General features: G+C 39.5%; 1 protein-coding gene across 6 annotated transcripts in view; it reads right to left on the bottom strand.

Moving 5' to 3' along the window:
- Tbl1xr1 (transducin beta like 1 X-linked receptor 1) overlaps positions 1–22,395 on the bottom strand; it is a 138,390-nt gene that overhangs the window by 15,209 nt on the left and 100,786 nt on the right. For all 6 annotated transcript variants that reach the window (XM_005343893.3, XM_026782721.1, XM_026782725.1 and 3 more), the window contains 10 exons: positions 15,134–15,236; positions 9,096–9,241; positions 7,749–7,971; positions 7,071–7,203; positions 6,544–6,685; positions 6,046–6,109; positions 5,866–5,963; positions 4,810–4,870; positions 292–413; positions 78–152 (listed from right to left, as the gene is read on the bottom strand). In XM_005343893.3, coding sequence (XP_005343950.1) covers positions 78–152; positions 292–413; positions 4,810–4,870; positions 5,866–5,963; positions 6,046–6,109; positions 6,544–6,685; positions 7,071–7,203; positions 7,749–7,971; positions 9,096–9,241; positions 15,134–15,191 — 1,122 coding nt within the window. In that variant the 5' untranslated portion in view covers positions 15,192–15,236. The remainder of the gene's footprint in view (positions 1–77; positions 153–291; positions 414–4,809; positions 4,871–5,865; positions 5,964–6,045; positions 6,110–6,543; positions 6,686–7,070; positions 7,204–7,748; positions 7,972–9,095; positions 9,242–15,133; positions 15,237–22,395) is intronic.

Genomic DNA, 22,395 nt, shown 5'->3' with positions numbered 1-22,395 from the left:
AAACCAAAAACTCCTTAAAATGCCCAGCCACACATCATGAAACACCTTCACCCTAAAGCACCCACTACCTGAATTACCTTTAAGGTCATGTCATCTGAACACGAGGCCAGGAGATTGCCAGTTGGGTCCCATTTGATAGCGTTTACTTCATTCTAAAAACAGTAGTAAATATTTATATTTTCATTTTATAGAACAGGTTGTTATTTGATATTTAATATGCATACTCAATAATGATTCTGAAATATTGTTTGCTAAAAATAACCATTTTACACGAGGGAACAGACTTCTTACCGTGTGTCCCTGGAATGTTTTGACAGGTCTGTCTTGTCCCAATTTGCAGACATGAATGCACATATCTGTGCTACAAGACGCGAAGGTGTTGTTGCTCTGCCAGTCGACATCCAGTGCTGGGGCTGGAAGAAGCAGAGGTTAGGCTTGCATTGTGTACATGACTGTCATGTAGGAGGAGAGCTCTGAATCATGGCTAGACATTAAGAGTTCTAGGGAGTAAATATTTTTTCTTTACACTTTTTTATATATTTATTTTTTCATTTTTAATGTACACTGGTGTTTTGCCTGCATGCATGTTTGTGTGAAGATGTTGGATACCCTAGAAGCAGAGTTATAAGCGATTGTGAACTGTCATATTTGGAAATTGAACACAGGTCTTCTGGAAGATCAGCCAATGCTCTTAACTGCTGTGCCATCTCTTAGTCCCTACTTCACATTTTTTATGATACAAAGAAAAAATTTAAAAAGATAAAGCTATCTAAGTATCAAAAATACCAGTAACTTTCAGCTATATGATCATGGTGCCCAATAATTCACACTGTGCACTGGAGCACTAAGTCTTGGCTTCTCATTTGTATAACAATAAAAGTCAAGCCTGTGCACGTGTGATGGAAGGAAGCTTTGTTTCTACCTCTATTGTTACCCTGGGGTAACACCCACTTCTAAATATCACTTAGTATTTGAAGACGCTGCTTTTTGGAACAATGCTATAGATTATAGCTCAGAGAAACGATGCACCAGAGCCACTCCCACTGTTAACTGTACTACCCAAGCAAGGACACTGCAGATAATTAGCAAATATATTTTCTTTTAAATATTTCTTGCAAAATTCCCTTCTAGGAAAAATCAAGTGAATCTTAAAACTGTTAAATTTAAAATCACTAAGTTCCAAAATTGACTAGGATTTAGTATGCAGCCTAATTTCAGCTCAGAAACGATTACAGATTTCTTTTCTTTCCCCTATAGCAAGCAGCAATAGCTCTGTTATTAGTTTCACAGATCAAGGCAAGTGTAGCAGTAACTGGCTTAATTGTGAACACACAGGGAAACTGTCTTCACACACTAGGCGGCTGTGCTGAAGGAGTTTTCACAGGGGAAATAATAGGACATTTAGACTTAGCCTCAGTTATGATACGATTCCTATGGTCTGCCAAACTAGAAAAAAATACTTTCTGAACCTTGCTAGTCTGTCAACCCCACTTAGAGACAAGAAGAAACAGAAAGGTGAAGGATATTTCTCTGTTTGCATTTCACAGAAATTTCCTAATCCCATCTCTTACTTCATTTTCACACTTGGCTAAATGTGACTTCCAGGGGGTGGAACCTGCACCATCCAGTGACTGTGGCCACCCTGGTCAGCAGCATGTGACTGCTGGCATGCCAGCAATCCTGTTCTCTTCAGTCTGCCCTCAGGTTTACTCTCACAAGTTACCCTCTAGTTCCTGTGCTCCCTAGTGCTGCAAGTGTTTCACAGAGAAGAAGAGGGGGTCAGGAGCCCAAGGCTAGCAGGAGACACACTGCTCTGCAGTCTCTTTCCTGCAGTTGCTCCTCTCTGGGTGACCTCACTGTTCCTATGGTCTCTCTTTCTGATACTGCTACAATGACTTCCTTCTGCTGCAGTTCCTGTCTTGGGTCCAAGTGTAGACTATCTTCCTGCCAAAAGCTTGATTAAGTACATACTTCAATATTAACTTGAAATATTATTCTGTAAAAAGCTATTTAAATTTACTTCTTTTATAAAAAGTAATTCTAAGATTAAGAAGTAGGAAATAATGTAGGAAGAAGAGGCTGGAATTTTTAATGATTTTTAGAAAATAGATAATTATACAAAAAAAGTACAAAGAAGGGTAAATATCTGACACGACCTATGAGAGCCCGAGTGGGCTTCAGACATGAGAGAAGGCCAACAAATATTAATCTGCACTGAGACAGACATACTTTGGTTCAGGGAAAAAAAACAAACTGTATTGTAGCACGATTAATAAAAACCCAGAGATGGAAATTGGAGCTCAACCTGAAGGTCAAAAAAGCAAAACAGCCAGTCACTGGCCCTTACTTCTACCTCAGTCTGAAATGGGGATCCTAATGTAGTAATATTTCATTTGTGTTTTAATAAATAAAGCTTTTCTGAAGTTCTGAGAATAAAATAGCCACACTGATCAGTTTTACAGATAAGGCAGTGGTGACACACACCTTTAATCCCAGTAGTCACACTAGTTGCCATAGAAACTGGGCAGTAGTGGTGAACACCTTTAATCCCAGCACTAGAGAGGAATATAAGACGGGAGGAGACAGCTCTCACACATAATCATTCTGAGATTCCTGGAGGCAGAATGGCCATTTTGGACTGAGGTAGAGGTGAGAGCCAGGGGCTGGTTGCTTTGATTTTTTTGACCTTTAGGTTAAACTCCAATTTCTGTCTCTGGGTTTTTATTAATCGTGCCACACTAATAACTAAGAAATTCAGCTAGGAATGTTAAATTGAATGCTGTGATACAAGTGCCTGCAATGTGCCTGGCTCTGAAACCCCATAGACCCAGACTACCCGGAGATACTAGGGAATAGGCATTACTAAGATGGGCCAAGAAAGAGTAAGTTCCTAATCCAAAACAAACCCACAGGAAAGTCTATTATTATGGCCATATTTTATACATGTAGAGCAAGCTAAGAAAAGTTAAGTAATTTTCCTGGAATACTTTTATTCTACAGTTTTACAAGTTTTAAAGTTAAAACGAAACATTCTCTTTTCAAATCTAATTAATTTTTGTTAATCCAAATGATTGCAGAATTTTTGTAAAGAATAAACCTATGGGAAAAAAGGCACATTTATTTTTTACTAGTATTTTTAAAATTTGTTCTTTGACAACTCACTGGCATTTTTAATGGCCTTACTGAGATGTAATTCACTTATTTTAAATATCTCAGCCAATGGTGCTCAGAGTTTTTCATTATTTTTAAAATTTATGACCAAATGTGATTGTCTGAAGAATGACATCACAGAGGCAGGAAAAAAGCCTGATGCTAACGAATATACCTATATTTTCAGTGTAATGATTTCCATGGTGTTTACATTTGTAAAAATTGCAAGGCAAATACTTCCAGTTCATTATATGTCAGCTATTTCTCACCAGAACTTTGTTAAAGTATAAACTTCATATTTTGAAGACCTTCAGTTCCTCCATCATCCCTCTTCATCCCGGTCCCTCTCAGGTTCTTGTTCCCTTATGTTTTGATTCCTGTCTAAAGGGCATTATATCCCTTAGCCCAGGATCTCATAACTCCCATGTGCACATGCATACACGAGACAGAAACAAACGGACAGAGGCTTAGTTCTACCCCTTAAGTTAGCTTAGGTTGGGAGTCTGAGAGGATATACTGAGGAACACTTCAAATAGGTAGAATTCATTACACTGTGGCTAAGCATGCACACTCCCCGACCCCAACTTTGTATCACTCCCAGGAAGTATGAGAAAATGAGACTACCCAGAGACAGAGGGGAAGGACTAGAACCCAAGGTGAAACAGAAGCAGACTAGGTAGACAGGGGGTGCTGTATAAACATATATTTGTGTGGTAAGCTCTGATGGAATGTTTGGTGCTTAACACCATGTCTGCAAACCACTCTACTCAGATCATACTGAAGTCATTTTGCTTCCAGTTGGTTTGTTTGGTCACAGCTGCAATTTTAGCTCTTTGTAAGAGCAGCCACCTGCTCAACTTCCAGTGCAGAACTTCAGAGCACAAATCTCCGAGCAGCAACTGTTATCAGGTAATGGTAAATGACTGGCCTCATGCAATCTTGCTGAAGTCAACACTACTCAGCTACTGAAATCAAGAAATTCACTAAGAATCAAAACAAATAGGTACCCACCTATAACCCAGCCTGGAATATACAGCAAAATTTTGTTCCTCCCTCGCTTCTCAAATAACAAACTAGTCAGTGAAAACAGGCACAGGGGTTCCAAGATGAAGGAACTGATGGCAGTGAGCTGCATGCTCAGACTGCACCACGCAGGAAAAAGCCTGCAAAAGTCACTGAGTAAGCCTATGTTTCAGTGCACAAACACAGAATATGTGCCCTAGACAGAGCTGAACTTATCGCCACATAAGCCATTTTTCCTATCCTCACAATAAACAACTATCAAGAATCCTCATTTACGGGCATTGGTGGCACATGCCTTTAATCTGAGCACTCGGGAGGCAGAGAGAGGCAGGCTGATCTCTGGGAGCTTGAGGCTACCCTGGTCTACAGAGCTAGTTTGAGGGCAGGCTCCAAAGCTACAGAGAAACCCTGCCTCGAAAAACAAATCAATAATCAATAAGTAAATACACATAAAAAGAACCCTCATTTATATACAGTGAAAATGAGGCTCATAAGGTGAAGTGATTGAGAGCTGATCAAGTGAAGAATGTATACTCTCAACTCTACAGCACTGCCCCTAAGCACAGCACTCAGGACTGAATGGATTCCATTGAGGCCACACTTTAGCTTCCTTCCCCGTGTATTGTCAAGATTTACCTGAATGGAAAGGGAACTGCTGCTTGGCTTCACCAGTGTGTGCATCCCAAATAATGGTAGTCTGAGAATAAAGGGGGAAAAAAAACTTAGTTTCTCTGATGTTAAAGAGTGCAAATGCAAGAACAGATACCCAGCTCTATTAAAGCAGAAGGTAACTTTAGAGTGAACTTCACTTCAATATTTTTATTCCTCACAGCACACAGCGATCTGCACCCATGTAAGGAGAAATGATCATGATGTGGTTTAACTTTCTGTGATTTTTCACCAACTTACTGCCAATAACAACTATTGTTTATCAACCAATTATATGACACTATGCTAGGCTGCTTAATAGATTTACAGCTTTGAACTTAATACGAACTTATTAGGTTACATTGAAATGACCTAGTTCGAAATACTGAAACATTTCTCCTTCTTCAAAGCTCACATGTACAAAAAAGAAAAAAATGGCTGCTTACATTTTTGATACCACTTAAGGTAGGTCCTGAAGCTGCCGGTGAGAGAGACAAGTACTGGCTCTTCTTCTCCCCCCCCCAATTCCTTTGTTAAAGTCACTCACTAGAACTGAGTCTCAGGCAGTTTATGTCCCCACCCACAACACCATCCAATTGATAATACCTGAATAGAAAAAAATCTTAAACCTTTGCTTATTGAGGGAAGTGTGGTAGAGAGGGACTGAAGAAGAGAGAAGCCAGTGCCAACCAGTCTCTGTTCACTTCCTGGAGCTAGGGAGGAACTGCGTCAATAAGCACAGGAGGACACAGACGGTCCACTGACTCACCCCAAGTCTATGGTCACCACTGAGATAAACTGGGAAAGCACAAAGAGCTTAATGATGACATTTCATTAGATTCAAATCCCAGCAAAAATGAAGAGTGATCATTATCAACAAACGATATCGTGAATAGATTTAAGAAAACAAGCAGATGAGAAATTATTTCTATTACGGCCATAAATTCATACTGGAAAAAACAGAAGTCTATTTAAGTGATTATCAAGAAAGAAAAATTACTTTCAAATAGTGTCCTTACAGAGCTTAGCTAAATGTTCATTTACCTTATCTACACCAGCACTTAGGATGAAATTTCCTTTCTTATTCCATTTTAATGCAAATATAGGGCCTTTATGCTGCCCCAAGGTGCTGGCAAGATTACCTAAAGTTAAAAAAAAAACAACCTTTAAAATTACTTCAAACTTTGTAACTTAGAACATCAATACATTTAGAAAAATACGTACCATCTTTAGTCCATATTCTGGCAAATCCATCGTATGACCCAGTTGCTAGAAGTGTACCTTCACTCTGTCATAGGATACATGTTGTTCATTACACAATTAAGGCCAGTTAATTACTACGAACATGTCCCAGGCACACTAGACCCTTATTTATGTGTAAGTGCCAACATAGACCTGCAAAACACCCTTCCCTGATGAAGCCAGTGTTCTTTGAAAGGCCCACCCCAAATCTGGTAATAACTGCTGTGGAACAGGACTGACAAGATCCCACTACAGAACACTTCACGGACGCCCATGAATGAGAATGGTGGCAGGTAGTAGACTAGAAGGACATCAAAATGATACCACAAAAATGCTTTTTTAAGAAGTAACAAATAAACTCTTCCAAAATATCTTTAGTTCTGATTAGGACTTTGGGAATATGGAGACAAGTTGACCATATACTATCAAATCATCACATGCTTCATTCACAGACTATTTAGACAAGAAGAGAGCACTCACATTCCAATCTAGAGAAGTGACATCCTTGTTGCTAGGAACATCCTGTCCCCCTTCCCGTATGCAATGGCGAAGGACCAGCTGTGTGGGACCACTCGTGCTGTTCTCACTAAGATTCCATATTCTTGCTGTGGAGTCTCCAGACCTTCAAAGTCCAAAAATAGGTTTAAGTTCTCATGATAATCTCATGCATTCCAGAATTCAAGCCACACATTTATCATCTGGATAAGAAGCAGACTACCAGGCATAAGTATTTCTAATATTTTTCTTATTTTTATTATAGAGCTCCTATCAAGTAATCCTAAACTTACTTCACAAAGAAACACTACTTTCTAAGGCAACATGACCATAAGCAAGCAACAAGTGTCTGGAAAGTGCAGTCCATTCAGTAACGTAGCCTTAAATGGTAATGTAGAGCTGGGTATGGTGAAGCAGGCCTATTAATCCCAGGACTCGAGGGTCAACAGTTCAAAGCTGTTCTAAAACCAAACAAAACACCCAACATCTAGAAGCTCTTTTGAAAAACTTACCCTGATGCCAGGAGATCACTAACAGGGTTCCAGGCACAGATGAAAACTTCAGATTCATGGCCCCGTAGCACAACTGCTTTATTGGGAGGGATTTCAACATCCCCATCTACCTCCATCATATCAGTATGATTATCTGCATCATGAGAAGCAAAGTCTGTCAGAGGGAATCACATTTCTGCGAAGTATGAGTGTGCTAGTTTTAACCAAGGCAGTGTCTATGTACGAAGAAGTGGATATGGAGGTGGCCAGGGCGAAGGAGTGAAAGGGGAGTGAGCCTTGGCAAGGCTGAAATGATAATGTGGCTGAATTAAAGTCTATCACAATACTATTCTGAATTTCTGCCAGCAGGGGTTGCTGATATCATTCATATAACATGAGAGTCATCTTTACTCCTCAATGTCAGAACCTTACTGTATGTTTAACAGAGAATATTACAGACTTTATTTAGAATAAGATGCAGATTCAAAATTCATTTAAGAGTAGAAGGGGTTCAGAAACATCTAAAAAGGAAATTACAGTGAATTTAGCTTTTTGAATCCTCAGGTATAAAATCTGAGCTGTTTTGTGTGACATAAGTTGGGGATAGAAGTAAACACCAGGTATCACTTCATCTCTAAGGATGGGACATTCTTGTATGGCACAGTATTTTCTGAGAGTGTCTAAACATTCTTAGCTCACTTGTGATGGTATGTGCTCCATTCTCCTCCCCATTTGCTGTATTCTCTCCATTTTTTGCAGATCCTTGTTGGTTAGTGGCTGCAGCAGCAGCTGCAGCAGCGGCTGCATGTTGCTGTGCAAGTTTGTCTCTGTAGGCTTGTTGTCTTGTTTGGACAACATCAGGCATAACAGCATCGATCAGGGATAGAGACTCTATAGGTCGACCATCAAATAAGGTGCCATCCTGAGGGTGGAAAACCAAGAAAGAAAAATAAGATGTAGCTTTGAGAGTGACATGCACTCCACTAACAGGGCTTCATTCTGAGGAAAACCTGGTAATTTTCTCAACTTGAACAGCAAGGGAAGGAAGAGCAACATCTCCATCAGTACTCTGAATTCAGGCCTTGGCATAAGTAAGTGCACCTATACTGAACCGAGACAGATATTTTTCTTGCTGGTTTTCTTTAAACATTACAGGGTAACAATCACATCACATGATCTAGATGTGTGTGATATACAAACTTGCCATTTGGTATAAGTCTAGAGCACCTGCAGAGGGTACTACCTGTGGCAAAGTGGGAGGTACTATCCTTGAGGGTACCAACAGACACTGGGGCTGCTAACAGCTAAACTCCTTCCACTTACTTTGGGGTTTAGGGTGGGGGGAAGGACGTTTTCAGCTCTCAAGTAAAAAATAAAGGGAATTCTTTAACATGTTCTAAGTCCTGAATATACATTAAACTTTCTAGCTAGAACAAAATTCTGTAGACTTCCAGGGAAGAACAGGCAGTGTGTCCTTTGAAGACTGTAAGATTCCTGTCACAGAACCTCATGTTCCCAGCATCCAAATACAGTCCAAAGTGAATGAGTTTGGCTGTGTCATACAAAGCTGATTTACAGAATCAGGAAGCAGATAAGATTATCTCAGGCACCAGTAGCATGCCAACACCTGAAATAAACACACTACTTACATATGACCTCAGACATACAGTTATGAGCATCACAAGTTGGCATCAATTACAAGTAATTGGCTTCCATGAGGGTACATAAAACTAAAAATGGTTTTTCAACTAGCTGCCACCAATTTGCTCCCAGTACTATACAGTAAAATTCCTTATGTGTTAAAAATTATTTCTTTGTGCTTAAAGCACTCATGTGTGTGTGCGCGCACACACACAGCTCCCATTACTGCCCCCTTCACAAAAGGAATAATCTAGAGACCCTGGCCACTGGGTAGAAGCCCACAAATACAGCATTAAGAGTACCTCAATCTGTCTGAAGCCAGTGACATCAAGGTTAGATGCTGAATAAACAAACACACATTTAAGAATCAGAATCAGTGTATGAAATGAAACTCATCTGTCTTACCTCATTTATGCTAACTTCTGCCTCTACATACTGTAGGCCTTTCTGGATGATAGAGATCAATGCGGCAGGTGGGACAAGGGCACCATTTATATTGGACTGACTTATATGGCTCTCTATACCAAAGGTAAATGCGGAATGAGAAAATCCTAAAAGCAAAAGAAAAGATGTGAGAATTTACTTTTCTAGTAACTTCATATTAAATTACAAATGTAACAAACTCTGTAAACTTTCATAATCACATATCATCACTTGAAAGTAAATGGAGAGCCAAAGTAAAATATATGATTTTAAACAAAACTCAATGTACTGTTAGTAAGTTAATGAAATCTACTGGCTTACAAGGCTCTAGTTGTTCTAAACAAAAGGAATACAGCTTTCCTCAAGAAAATGCAACACATGTAAACACCGAAAACCCTTGATAAACAACACACCTCAACTGCCTTTATAAGACAAACTGAAATCAAGATATATGTAGCAGGTCTTCTGTGATTATATTTGAAATTTTAGAGAGAAACTGTCAAAAACCTTCAATGTTTTGTGGCTTTTAAAAAAGACTTAGTTAATAAAAATACAAGCTATAAAACAATAAAAACAAAGCAAAATTATAAGAGACTTGGGCTGAAGATGTGGTTCAGTTAGCAATGCTCGCACAGCATGCTTCACATCAAGTCCTGGGCTCCAGCCAACTGTGCAGCGGTGCACACTTGAATTGCCAGCAGGCACAAGGCAGAGGCAGGGAGATCAGAGTTCAAGGTCATTTTTGGCTATATAATGAGCTAGAGACAAACCTGGGCTATATGGGACAGTTTCCAAAAGAAATAAAAAGCCAAACACTTAAATTTTTATTTTATTTTAAAACATCATTATTTTTATATATCTACTGGCTGTTTAAAAAAAATACTAATTTCTAGTTCCAGGCCAGGCACCAAAGCTACAGAGAAACCCTGCCTCGAAAAACCAAAAAAAATATATATAATAAAAAATACTAATTTACCATTTAGTAACAACTCATCTGAACCAGCACTTTTAAGAAAAGAGCTACGAAATGAAAATTCAGTCTAAGTCTCCCTTAACAATTAGTCCCAGTACCCAGGAAACATAGACAGAGGTACATTACAGAACATATTCCAGGACACCCAGGGGCTCGCTGCACTGAAAGGCCATTCAAAACATTAAATAACTTAAAAAAATACTTAAAAACATGAAACTCACATAGCCAATATCTTTACATTAGTCTCATATTTTGGTGAAAATCTAGTACAGTGAGCAAAGTGAAGTTCCAGTGATGCACAGAGTGGCTGCTCTCTGTGAAATCCCATCGTAGCCCATGAAGTCTTAAGTGCTGTGCCCTTCCTAACAGCAAAGCTCTCACTCCTGCCAGGCATTCCTATCCTATGGTCCACACTGGGGGAGGGGACATGGTTTTAACCTCATCTGAGGTCATGAAGATGGCTGAGGCAAATGTGGCTGTGAGATAAGGAAGGAAGACACTTTTCTGAAGTATGCTTCAAAAATTCCAAGTTCCTAAATCAGGTAAGTAGGTTCCAGATCACTAGCAGAGAAGGGCAAGACTAAGTCCAGGAGGCATTAGGAGAGATGCCTGGAGATGAGGCAATGAAGTTGGAGACTGGAGATTTCTGTGCATATAACATGGCAGTCCCCAAATAAGTTCTTCAACAAACCAAAAATGGGGTGGGGACAGCTACCTGGGAAGACTTTGAAATAGAAGATGCTATTATGGAAAGTACATTAGATCTTCATTACATTATATTATGAACTCAGGCAGGGAAACAGTCACAGGACACAGTAAAGAATCAAATCCATTCTGCATCCTGATTCTTTTGAAAAGTCAAAATATGTCATCAAGATTACACTTGAGAGAGTCATCATCACTGCTCAGTTGTTCCTCAGGGGCTGAGAAAAGGGACAGCATATTATGAAACACCAGGGCACCTTACTAGTTTTACTGCCAGAACTGCGAGGTGGTTATATTCATTTGAGATCATAAACTGAGTAAAACTTGTTTTCTCTACATCCTCGTTGAATATAACATTACTGAGAACTACCAGATTCCAGGCCCTATCCAACTTCCTTCCAGTAGTAGACATAACTGTTTTTTTGGTTTTTTTTTTTTTTGTTGTTTTTGTTTTTGTTTTTCGAGACAGGGTTTCTCTGTGGCTTTGGAGCCTGTCCTGGAACTAGCTCTGTAGACCAGGCTGGTCTCGTTTTTTTTATAGGTTGTATCATTTTTATATTATAGGTAAGAAGATCAAGACAGTATACATAAAAACTCAATGGTAAAGTTAAATTTACAGCTTACTTCCTATCCTGGATTGCAGATTTTAGTACACAATATTTAAGTGGAGTATGAATAGCATTTGTTTCTCCAGTTCTGGAGAAAGGCTCATGGACATCTCCAGCCACTGCAAATGTGCTCCAAATGGTCTCAAGAAGTAAGGGGACAACTCAGAGCAAGTACTGGGTGGCTCTCTTCTCCACCCTGCTACTCCCAGGGAAGGCCCATGGGTGCATATCTGATTGGACATTCATTGGAATGGCGTCTCTAGTTCTACTCATTTCCTAGCACCACGAGGTCAGTACACTAAAAACTCCCACTTCTCTTCAGCTTTTCATGTTCAACCATCAAATCAAACCATCCTTCCTGTACATTCTTGAGACTCTCTCTGCACCTGTCCTTGGACCTCACCCTCTTCTTGGGCTGCCCCTGCCCTAAACCTGCTCTTCTCTCCTTCCTCCAACTAGCTAAATAATCATCTTCAAACTGTCAGCATCACTTCATAACTCCTGTTGGTAATCTCCTTGGCCATCACAATAAAGACTTGCATAGCACAGACAACTATTTCTCCGCAGCTCCATCTCCCCACCTCCACTGAGAAGCCCCACTCACAGTGCACACATTAAGTCTACAAAACAACATCCAACATCTCCACCATGCTCCACTACCCCTGATGGTCTTCTTCTCCTTATCTATCAGTTTCTCCTGCGCTTTACAAATTATACAAACCAAACCGCCTACACAGACTACTCCATGTAGACACCGAGAAAAGTTTAAACACAGTAATCCTTTAAATCTGGGAACTAGTAAGTTACCTATTTAATCATCTGTTAAATCAGAATACTACTCCACCATTTTGGCATATGTAAAAATCTGTCACTCCAGAAAAGCCGTAGTCTTTGTTAAAAGTCAACTAAAACTTGAACCAGGTTTATGCTCCCCTTAAATTCCCACTCATTTGATGAAAATGTTCTTTTTCAGGGACAACCTTAGATTTATGCAGGAGCAAATGAAATTGCTTAAATCTGCAAACTGGTGAAATCAGGCTTATTAAAATCAGCAGCCTTTCTTTTCACAGGCAAAAGCTTAGCCCTGGCTGTCCTAGAACTCACGCTGAAGACCAGGTTGGCTTCAAACTCCTGAGTGCTGGGTTTAAAGGTGTATGCTATCACTACCCAGCTGAAATTTTATCTTCTTAGACAAAGTAGATAGAAGAACAAATACCAGAAAGGTCACAAGAAATTACCAGGGAAAATATTTAACATTCCCACCCAACAAATAAAACTGAATGTAGGTGGAGTGGTAGGAAATATCCAAACCAGGTTAGCTTTAGTCAACATTGTGCCTGGCTTAAACGCCATGACTCATCATGGACCACTGGGTAGCTAATGCATAGGGTGGTCTGGTAAGTCAATAGGGTAAGCAAATCCACACACTAACTAGAGGAGGAACACTGATTCAAGTCAACCCTTACTTACATGTAACAAATACTTCACATTTTTAAAGTTATCTCAAAAGGAAGAAGAAATTACTTCCTAATAGGTATATGCTGTACTGGTTTGGCATCCTAAAAACGCTGAATGGTGGGGACCCCAGCAACTTTCTTATCACAAACTTAACTGAGACAAAATTGAGAAGTATGAAGTAAAAATACTTAATAAAAGTCCAATGATAAAAAACACTTTTGTCTTCATCTTGACAAGTCAGGGACAGCCAATTTGAAAAGGCCGGCCCAAATGAATATTTAAAGCTATCACAATGCCATTCCTTTCAACAAGCAACCCATCTCTGAATTTAGTCATCTGGAAGCAAATCATGTTTTCTAGTGTTAATAGTATAAAACATTTTAAGACTAAAAATAGCTTCATTTCTTCTAGATATGAATGTCACAGTCTAGTTAACATTAAAAACGGTATTCAGGGGAACAGATGTTAAAAGTTCTTACTAAAAAATGTTACTTCTTGCTGTGGGACAATGGTCTGTACCGTCACTTGTATTTTAATAAAACGCTGATTGGCCTGTAGCCAGGCAGGAAGTATAGGTGGGGCAACGAGAACAGGAGAATTCTGGAAAGAGGAAAGAGTCTGCAGTCGTCACCTAGATGCAGGGTCGCAGATGCCTCGCTGATGAAGGTACCAAGCCATGTGGCTAATGCAGACAAGAATAATGAGGTAATTTAAGATGTAAGAATTAATTAATAAGAAGCCTGAGCTACTAAGCCAACCAGTTTATAACTAATGTAGACCTCTGGGTATTTCTTTGGGACTGAACGGCTGCGGGGCCAGGCGGGACAGAAACCCGTCAATAACTTCTAAGCCAATTATTTATCAAAACAGAACCATAGCTTCCTAAGGCTTTTCTTGCCTGAGAGCCAGAACGAGACACTTTAGTCCAGTCATTTCACACATGAGTTCTCTAAGATTATCTGTCATGGTCTCCTTTCTCTCCATCTCCCGGGCTTACTTACTTCATAGGGGACACAATAAGGAGTAAGAAGGCTTTTTGTTGTGTGTATTATTAGATATTTCAAGAGAAAAAGTTATGACTCAAACAATATATCCTATTGTTTAAATATTTGACTGACTGCTATGAGCACCCCTAAAGTCAATGGTGCAAATACAACTGAATCCTACAGTTCCAGAGATGACCACAATCATATAACGCTAGATGGCAGAACCAAGGTTGAACTCTAGACAAAAGTGAAGTGCCCAGTTTTAGAGTCAATGAAGTTTGTTGTGGCTGGGATTCTAGGTTCCAATGGTTTGACCTAAACAGTTGCCTTTCCAATACACCAAATGAGACTTTTATAACAAATCCCCATTCATCAGTCTCTCACACTGTTTTCTGTCTGCCCAAAGGTTTCAAAACTTTGACTTGACAGACAGTCATATTCAAGAGTAGAAACCCTTCCCATGGCATAGTGTTATATAACTAGCAACCATTTTTCACAGCCTTCCCTTCAAACAGTCATGAGGGCCACTATTTTGTCACTTGATTCGTCATCTTAAACAGTCTCTGGAAATCTCCTTCTCAGCTTAAACAAACCCCAAGCTTCCTAATAGGTTATTCTCTATGGGGTGGTTACTCTGAGCTCTTTCCCTCCCTGCTCTTTTTCATCAGACATCATATTCTCAGCTACTCAGAAAGGAAGAGTGGTAATTTCTTTACCTACTCCAGCAACATTTTCACTCATAGTTTTGATTCTACCTTATGATTAGATATCTTTATGTAGAGAACTTGGATCATTTCAACATTAATTATAAACCACATTCAATGATTATGTTAATAACTCTACCAACACATCAATCAGAATTCAGGTCAAAATATATTTAATAAACTGAGATTAATACTTAAGAAAATATTCTAAAAATACTAATTTAGCTTTTAAGATTCTAACAATAAGTAGGAAAATTAACTGTGCATATGCAATAAATATTACCAAGCTGATGGTATCTGAGTTTTTCTAAATATATGCCATGCCACTTCATAACACCTTAGTTATTAAAAATGATCTCTGAACATCAAAAGACAAACTGCTAGTTATATTTACCTGAGATGATCCCAACATATTTGAAAGAGTCAGAGAGTTAAACCATGCAGCAAACACAGCTTTAAACAGGAAGTCCAGACATCAAGAAACAAACAAAGCTCAACAATTTGGACTGGTACAAATTTCAAATGCATAAATTATTTTGAGAATAGTAAAAGAATTTGAGGCCTATTACTTTACAGAAGTACTCACCTGACTCTTGCAAGTACCTATATACCAAGAAGTTGACCTCATCACTGCTTATACTCATCTTTATTCCCACTTAAACCATGAGGTCACAACGCAGGATATAACCCTAAAAATAAAACAAAGTAAATTATTTTCTCAGTAAAGTTTTATTAAAACAAAATGTAAACACTTAATTTTATTAAACGATGTTAAACAAGGTTCTTCATTGCTTTGCAATATTAACATAGTTATTTCCACTGACAGTAAAAGGATTTACACAATCAAAGCGTAACTAGTGTTATTTTTCTATAAGATAACACCCTGTCAAGAAAAAAAGGATTCACAAAGGCCTTCAACATTACATGTAATATAAAATTTACTCTTTTTAAGTCTCCTTAACTAGAAAAAAAAAAGAAAGATTTAAGATTCAAGATAATCAGCCACTGAACACAGGCACAGTTTTATAGCAGTCAGCAAGGAGGTGCTTTGCTGTTTCCTCTGACTCTGTCATGTCTACACACCTAGGAGACTTGCTCTCTACACCCCAGAATCTCTTAACTTACTCGAGTCTTAAGATCTGGGTATGTGTAAAAGCAGGAAACTGGAACACAGTTCTTCTTAGAATACCACATTCTCTTACTAGGTAGGGTTGGGTAGGGCAAGAAGGACACTATGACATGACTTAAGTATATATAATCATAAATCTATTCTCATAATTTAAGAAGTGGTCAGAAAACTTCTCATAAGAGCCAATCAATAAGTAGTTGAAGTTCTGTCAGCCATACAGTCTGTCACAACTACTTGGTTGTTACCATGCGGTGCAAAAAGAGTAAATACAAATGAACATGGCTGTGTTCCAAAAAACTTTATTTGTGGATACTGAAGCTTATATTTTACAATAACTGTGTTAAATTATATTAGTCTTCTTCCCCACCCCCAAGAACACTTTTAAAAGTGAAAGCAAAACAAAAAGAACAAAACAAAACCTCTCTTTGAGAGAGGTGGTGGGATAGATTTGACCCATTGTGTACTAATCTGATTCAAAAATCTATATTGGCACTTACAAGAATAAAGACACATCAAACACGTGGGCTTGTGTTAACTGTCCTGCTACATTGTGGCTCTTGTGTATACATGGCCTTGCCTATCACACTGGGTAGATGTGGATGCGGAAGTAAAGGGACCTTCTGGCAGATATGTTCCAGAATCAACTGCACCAAGACCATCCTGATTCATAGAGAGAAGTGCCAATGTTCTCCTTGGCTGAGGAGAACTAAATTTCCACTTCCTTGTGGTACCATGTGTGGATTAGATGTGCTAACAAAAGCAGTACTGAAAAGGCTGCGGCACTCACGTAGAAGTGAACTTGCTGAAGGCTACCTGAACTACAAGCAAGCCTCGGAGCTCTGACAAACACAAGGTTATGGCCACACCCTACAACCTTCCTGGTTTGTGGAAGAAAAATCACTTTTTTTTTTTTATTTTTTGTGATCACTCATTGCAACTTGGATAACACTAAGTGCACACAAATTAGGCAGCGTGCCTAAGGAAGTAAAGGATGTGAAATATGGGTGCTTCACAGGAGCCATGGATGGCTCAGTGTGGAAGATCTAGTTCTTGAATTCCACTCTTGAGTACAGCTAATTAATTACCTTTGTGACCATGGCATACATACTTCTTCCCATTAGTTTGGAATAGTAGGAAAAATGAAAGGGGGGGATTTCCATTTACAGAGAAAGGACTTGCTAGACAATAGATAAAGAACCTGGTTAAATACACATTGATTTTCCTTTTCAGTATTATCTTCCTCATTTCAATGTGGCAAGATTCACATATAAGAAAACTATTCCTATGGACAAGGCAATGTACTCAAAACACTTAAATACTAATTTCTGATGACTACTAGAAGTGCAAGACACAGTGAGACCAGTGGGAGAAGCTCAGCAGTAGGTCTCTCTGCTGAATCCAAGTCTTTACCCATGTCACCAACCTATACGAACAGTGGAAGCTGCCACAGTTTACACACAACACTATCTTAACAAATGGCATCATATCCTCAAAGGCAACTAGAACATGTCATACACAGGCCTCAGAAATACACAACAGCATCTTCTACTAGCACAATCCTGACTGGGGAGTGAACTCTCAAACGCATCATTCATCTGTGGCCATGTTGCTCACTAGGGCCACATGAAGTGCTCTGTCAAGCTGACTTTGTGAAACCAAGACATGCTGTGATAACAGCACCTCTTTAACATGGTGGAGTCATTATACCTTTCAACTCCAAACACCAAATAGTGTAACAGGAACAATAGTCTGTGTACAAGCACACAGGAAGTGACCCACCTTGGATGTAACTCTAATGGAGACATGGTCTTTCAAGGTCTCTAAGTTCACATAAAGATATGTGGGTCTTACTTGGCTGGTTCCCTTCTAAGAGACACACACTAGGGATACATGGGCAAAGAAGAGCCTCAGAAGATACTGACTATAATGGTGCCTTGGCCTTAGATTACCCGGAATCCCGAGAAAAGGTTTCTTTTGGCCATTCAGTCAGTGGTATTAGCTCCAACTAATGTAAAATTACTATTGTTTGGTTTTGTTGTCTAGGGAAGGTTTAGCTGTGGCACCCTCACTGGTAACCATCTCATGAGCTCAAGTGAACCTATTTCTATATGTCAAGTCACTGGCACTACAGGGATGCGCCACCACATGTGGCTTCACACTGCAAAGTCTGAAACTTTACGCAATCATTCTTCGATACCTATAGATTTAATATAGGAATAAACGGAGCTTACATCTGCCCTTAAGAACGAGACTCCATCCTTGAACATACTATGTCCTTTAGGATCACTCAAGAGGAACAGATGAACTCAGTACATTAGCACCTAGTATCTCCTGCCAACCAATACCCAACTCCCCCCTCAATAAAACAACAATGACCACTGAAACAGCACCGAAAGTCCTCTACTCTCAATTTCCCAGTTCATTAAAAATAATGAAAACCTCACCAATAGTTAAAGTAATGCCAATTTGTGGACATAAAGTACTGGGAAGGAAGGAAAGCTTTAAGACAGTTTTTACATCTTCTAAAACATACTTTAAAGACAAGTAATTTCTAGTGTTTTAAGACTAAATAATATCCTGCTTATGAAAGCCCATTTATAAACTGTAAATCAAATAAAACATGAAGATCTTAACGGGATTAGACAATCTCAGGAAAAAAAGCCCTGAATGAAATGTATGCTTCGGTTGTTTGATAACTAATCAAAAATAAATTTAAACCCCAGTCTAACAAAATCAAATCAATTCTTTTTCCGCCTTTTTTTTTTTTTGACACAGAGTCTATGTGGCCCTGGATGGCCTGAAACTCACTCAGAGATCCTCCTGCCTCTGCCTCCTAAATCCTGGGATTAAAGGTGTGACCCATCATGCTTGGCCAAATCAGTTAACTTCTTAAAGCATCACTAGCTAATAGTACATTTCCCTTTTCATGTGTATCAACACTGACTTGTGCTGGCAGTCTATCTAATCAAAACAACAACTCCCCAAGTTGGGAAGACAGCTCAGTAGTCAAAAGTACTTGCCACAGAAGCAGGAGGAGCACAGCCCAGATCCCCAGAGCCCATGTGAACAGCTGGATACTGTAGCATGAGTTCCTAAGCCAGCATTCACAGTGTGAGATGTAAAGGAGAGACAGGAGCATCTCAGGCGCTGGCAGCGAACAGCAACATCGGCGGGGAGGATTCATCTTCCACATGCACATGTGGAAGCCATCTGGGGTATTTTAAGAAAAGAAGAAACCTGACCCCTAAATTAAGGATAAATGCTATTTAAACTGTATTTTCAATTGTAAAACTCCTCCTATGAAATACACAGTAAATGAAAAAAAAATCATTAAAAGAAAAGTCACTGGATCTACATCTCGTATTTTTCACAAGGCATATTTAATACTTTAAATATAATGCCCCAGTACAGATAAAGTACACTTGGCAAGATGTTCACTTAAACAAAAGGGTACTTTCTTTTTGTATTTATACTTAATTTTGTGGGGGTTTTTTTGTTACACAAGATAGTCACCACTGTTTGATACTAGAGAACACTACACTGAACTCCCAAATTAGCCATTTCAAAGGGTCTTAGCAATGTATCTAGAAAAACTTACAACCAGAATTTACAAGCCAACTGCATCAATTAACAGTAACTATTCTCCTATTGAGAAGGCCTGTGGTAAACTACTTCAAGGTTCAGATGTCATCTGTAACTTGCAAAACATAAAGAAAGTCTCTTTACAGAAGTATCTAAAATCTCTTTGAAACAAAAAGTATACAGGAACACATTAACTAGGTGCTGAATAGCCGAGTAAACTCTAGTTCGGACACATACATGGGGAGCACTGAAGGGTGAGGTCCAGTAGACAGAGAGCAGGTCACAAAATACAACTACAGGATTCAAAGTAAACAAATCACTTTTTTGCTGAGAAAGAACGCGAGAAAGTCCAGTAGGGGAAGCAAACTAGGATTAGCATAGAAAGCTCATGGGCATAGAAAAATAGTACAACCACCTTAAATGAAACCAATCCAATATATTGCTGCAGCTTCAGTCTTATAAGAAAGACTGAACACAGGCCACACTCTCTAAAGACTGATCAATCAGCAGAAGAGCTGAGCACTGTGTTCTTAACTCACAAACTTCAGGAAGAGTAGAGAAAACCATGCTTGGCCAAACCAAGATTATAATGATGCTTTTGAAACCATTTCCAGAATAAGGAGGTTAGCAAGCAAGACTAAGACTATTGAACCTTCGGTAAGTTGAGAAAAGTGTCCACACACTGTTGTCCTTAGACGCTGTGGAAGAGAAGAGAAAGAGTGAAGATCTGTGCCTCACGGCCCTGGTTAGCAAACAGTGGTAGATGGGGACTAAGTGTCCAGTGAAATGCGAAGAGAAGACCAGTATAAAGAAGGAACCAGCACCGACCCTAACAGACAATGGGAGCCTGTTCAAGCCAAATGAAGAGTGCTTCAGCTACATTTGGTGTTTAGTAAGAGATATACAGATCTTGGAAAGTGGGGAAAAGCAATAAAGCTGCACTTCCTCCAAGGTTTTCTGCTCTGAAAACAAGCAGGCAAACACACAAAACAAAAATCTACTCCATAATCCCCAGAAGTCATTTACTGTAGAATCCTGCCAGGGACGTTATACAATCTCTACCTGCAACGAGAGGCAAGTATCCTGTTAGAAGATGCGTCCTCCCCACTTCACAGGAAATGTTTCACTGTTACAGCTGTTCGAGGTACTCACAGCTTCAAGTAAAGCATAATAAATACACAGAGTATACATGGCAAAATGGGATCAACTTCTAAAATTCAGTGCAGTATTGAATCTTAGAATGAGGTCTACAGAATTTTACAGCATCCTGAGGGCAAACTTCCTTTCAGACAATGCTACCTTTTCTTACAGAGTTGACATCTACACAGACATTCCCTCGCAATGATGAGCTTCCCATCTCACAGGTAGAAACACGTTATGAATTTTCTATCATTATGCATGACAAAAAAAAACAAACAAAAAGATCTCCCTGGAGAATTAATTGCATTAATATTTTACCAATAGTCTGTTCTGTACCAAGTTCATGTAAGCCTCTGCTTCCGGGGCTGACCTGGCCGCACCCTTATTAGTTAGTTCACACTTCAAAACACAGAAGAATGGCTTTACAATGGGCATCTCACAGGTGTCTTTACAGATGAATAAGGTAAACTCATGCTTTCAAGAAAATACTAAATTTATTTTTTATTTAAATAGAAAAATGGGAAATGGCATAAGAAGGTCAAAGCCTTTCTTTTTTGTTTAAACAGAAAAGGGTGAAATGTTGTTGGAGGGTCTTCTTTTTATCTGTTGCTTTCATTGGTTGAATAAAGAAAACTGCCTTGGCCTTTTAATAGGGCAGCCTTAGATGGGTGGGGTAGACAGAACAGAATCCTGGGAAGAAGGAAAATGTGGCAGACACCATGATTCTCCTGCCAGAGACTCTTGCCGGTAAGCCACAATTGTGAGGTGATACACAGGTTTAATAGAAATGGGTTAATCAAGATGTAAGAGTTAGCCAAGAAGAAGCTAGATATAATGGGCCAGGCAGTAATACATTGTCCATGTGGTTATTTCGGGGTAAAGCTAACTGGGCAGCGGGACACAGCCCCTCCTCATTAGTACAGAGTGGTACTCCAATGTGGAAACTTAACTCCACGTAAACCTGAGAGGGCTTACAAAGAAATTCTAGACACAGAAAAAACATAGTTTAACACAGCTATTTGCTGTTTGCTAGCGTTTTTTTCCAGACTCAGCAGCCGTACCAAAAAAAAAAAAAAAAAAAAAGCCACGCCATTTTAAAGTGAGGATTCCTGGGCCCTGGCGTCAGTGCAAACTCTGACTACGGAGCATTAATGGGCCCACTTGGGGTCGGGAACAAAGTAGCTGAGATCATGCCCATGGCTCGGCTCTTCCTGCCTGGGTAGGCGGTGGGATCAGGTCTACTAGAAAGTGGCAGTTTTGAAATACCCGTTTCTGGGCTGTGCTACCATCGTGACCTCTGGCTCCTGCGGGAGACAGAGCTTTTGAATGGGGTTTGTGATTAAAGTGATATGGCTTGCTTGATGGCAATGTGGACTGCTGTGTGCCTGGAACTGTGCACGGCTCAGGGGCACCAAATGGCTCTGAGGCAGGAGCGGCTCCATCATGCTTAACTGTGCTGCTCTCAGGCAGGAACTATCATAATTATCATAATAACAGCACAGTTAAGGTTTAGACTGGGCAGTAAACAGGCAGTACCGTATTATCTCTACAGGAAGCAACTTAAGTTTTTAAGAAGTGCTTAGCATTTTAAGAAGTGCTCCTGGATAGTAAATTACAGATTCACAATAGGCCAGGCTGTGCAGTGCTCTGCATGGCACATTTGGCTGTAACTCAGATAAAAAGAGTTTATGTGCTGCATGCTCATTCTCAGAGTTAAAGTGCTGAGTGCGGCTCCTACCTGGTGGCCACAGAGCTAGCAGAAATGGTAAGTCCACCATTTTGAAATTGGAGAGACATTGAGTCAACATCCAGAGCAGCCACAAACTAGCTGCTTAGCATTTTAAAAGCTCTTCAAGACAATAGAGAATTGAAGGCAATGGAATAGGACAGATTCAGACATAAAAGACCTCTAAATGGGTCATAGTGTTAGATAGACACACGTAGGCTTGGGAGAGAGAAGAAAAAGAATATAGAGAATAAAGTTAATGCTTAAAAAA

Source organism: Microtus ochrogaster, chromosome 1 (genome assembly GCF_000317375.1).
Source record: "Microtus ochrogaster isolate Prairie Vole_2 chromosome 1, MicOch1.0, whole genome shotgun sequence".
Taxonomy (NCBI): domain Eukaryota; kingdom Metazoa; phylum Chordata; class Mammalia; order Rodentia; family Cricetidae; genus Microtus; species Microtus ochrogaster.
This window is presented reverse-complemented; position numbering and strand designations above follow the sequence as displayed.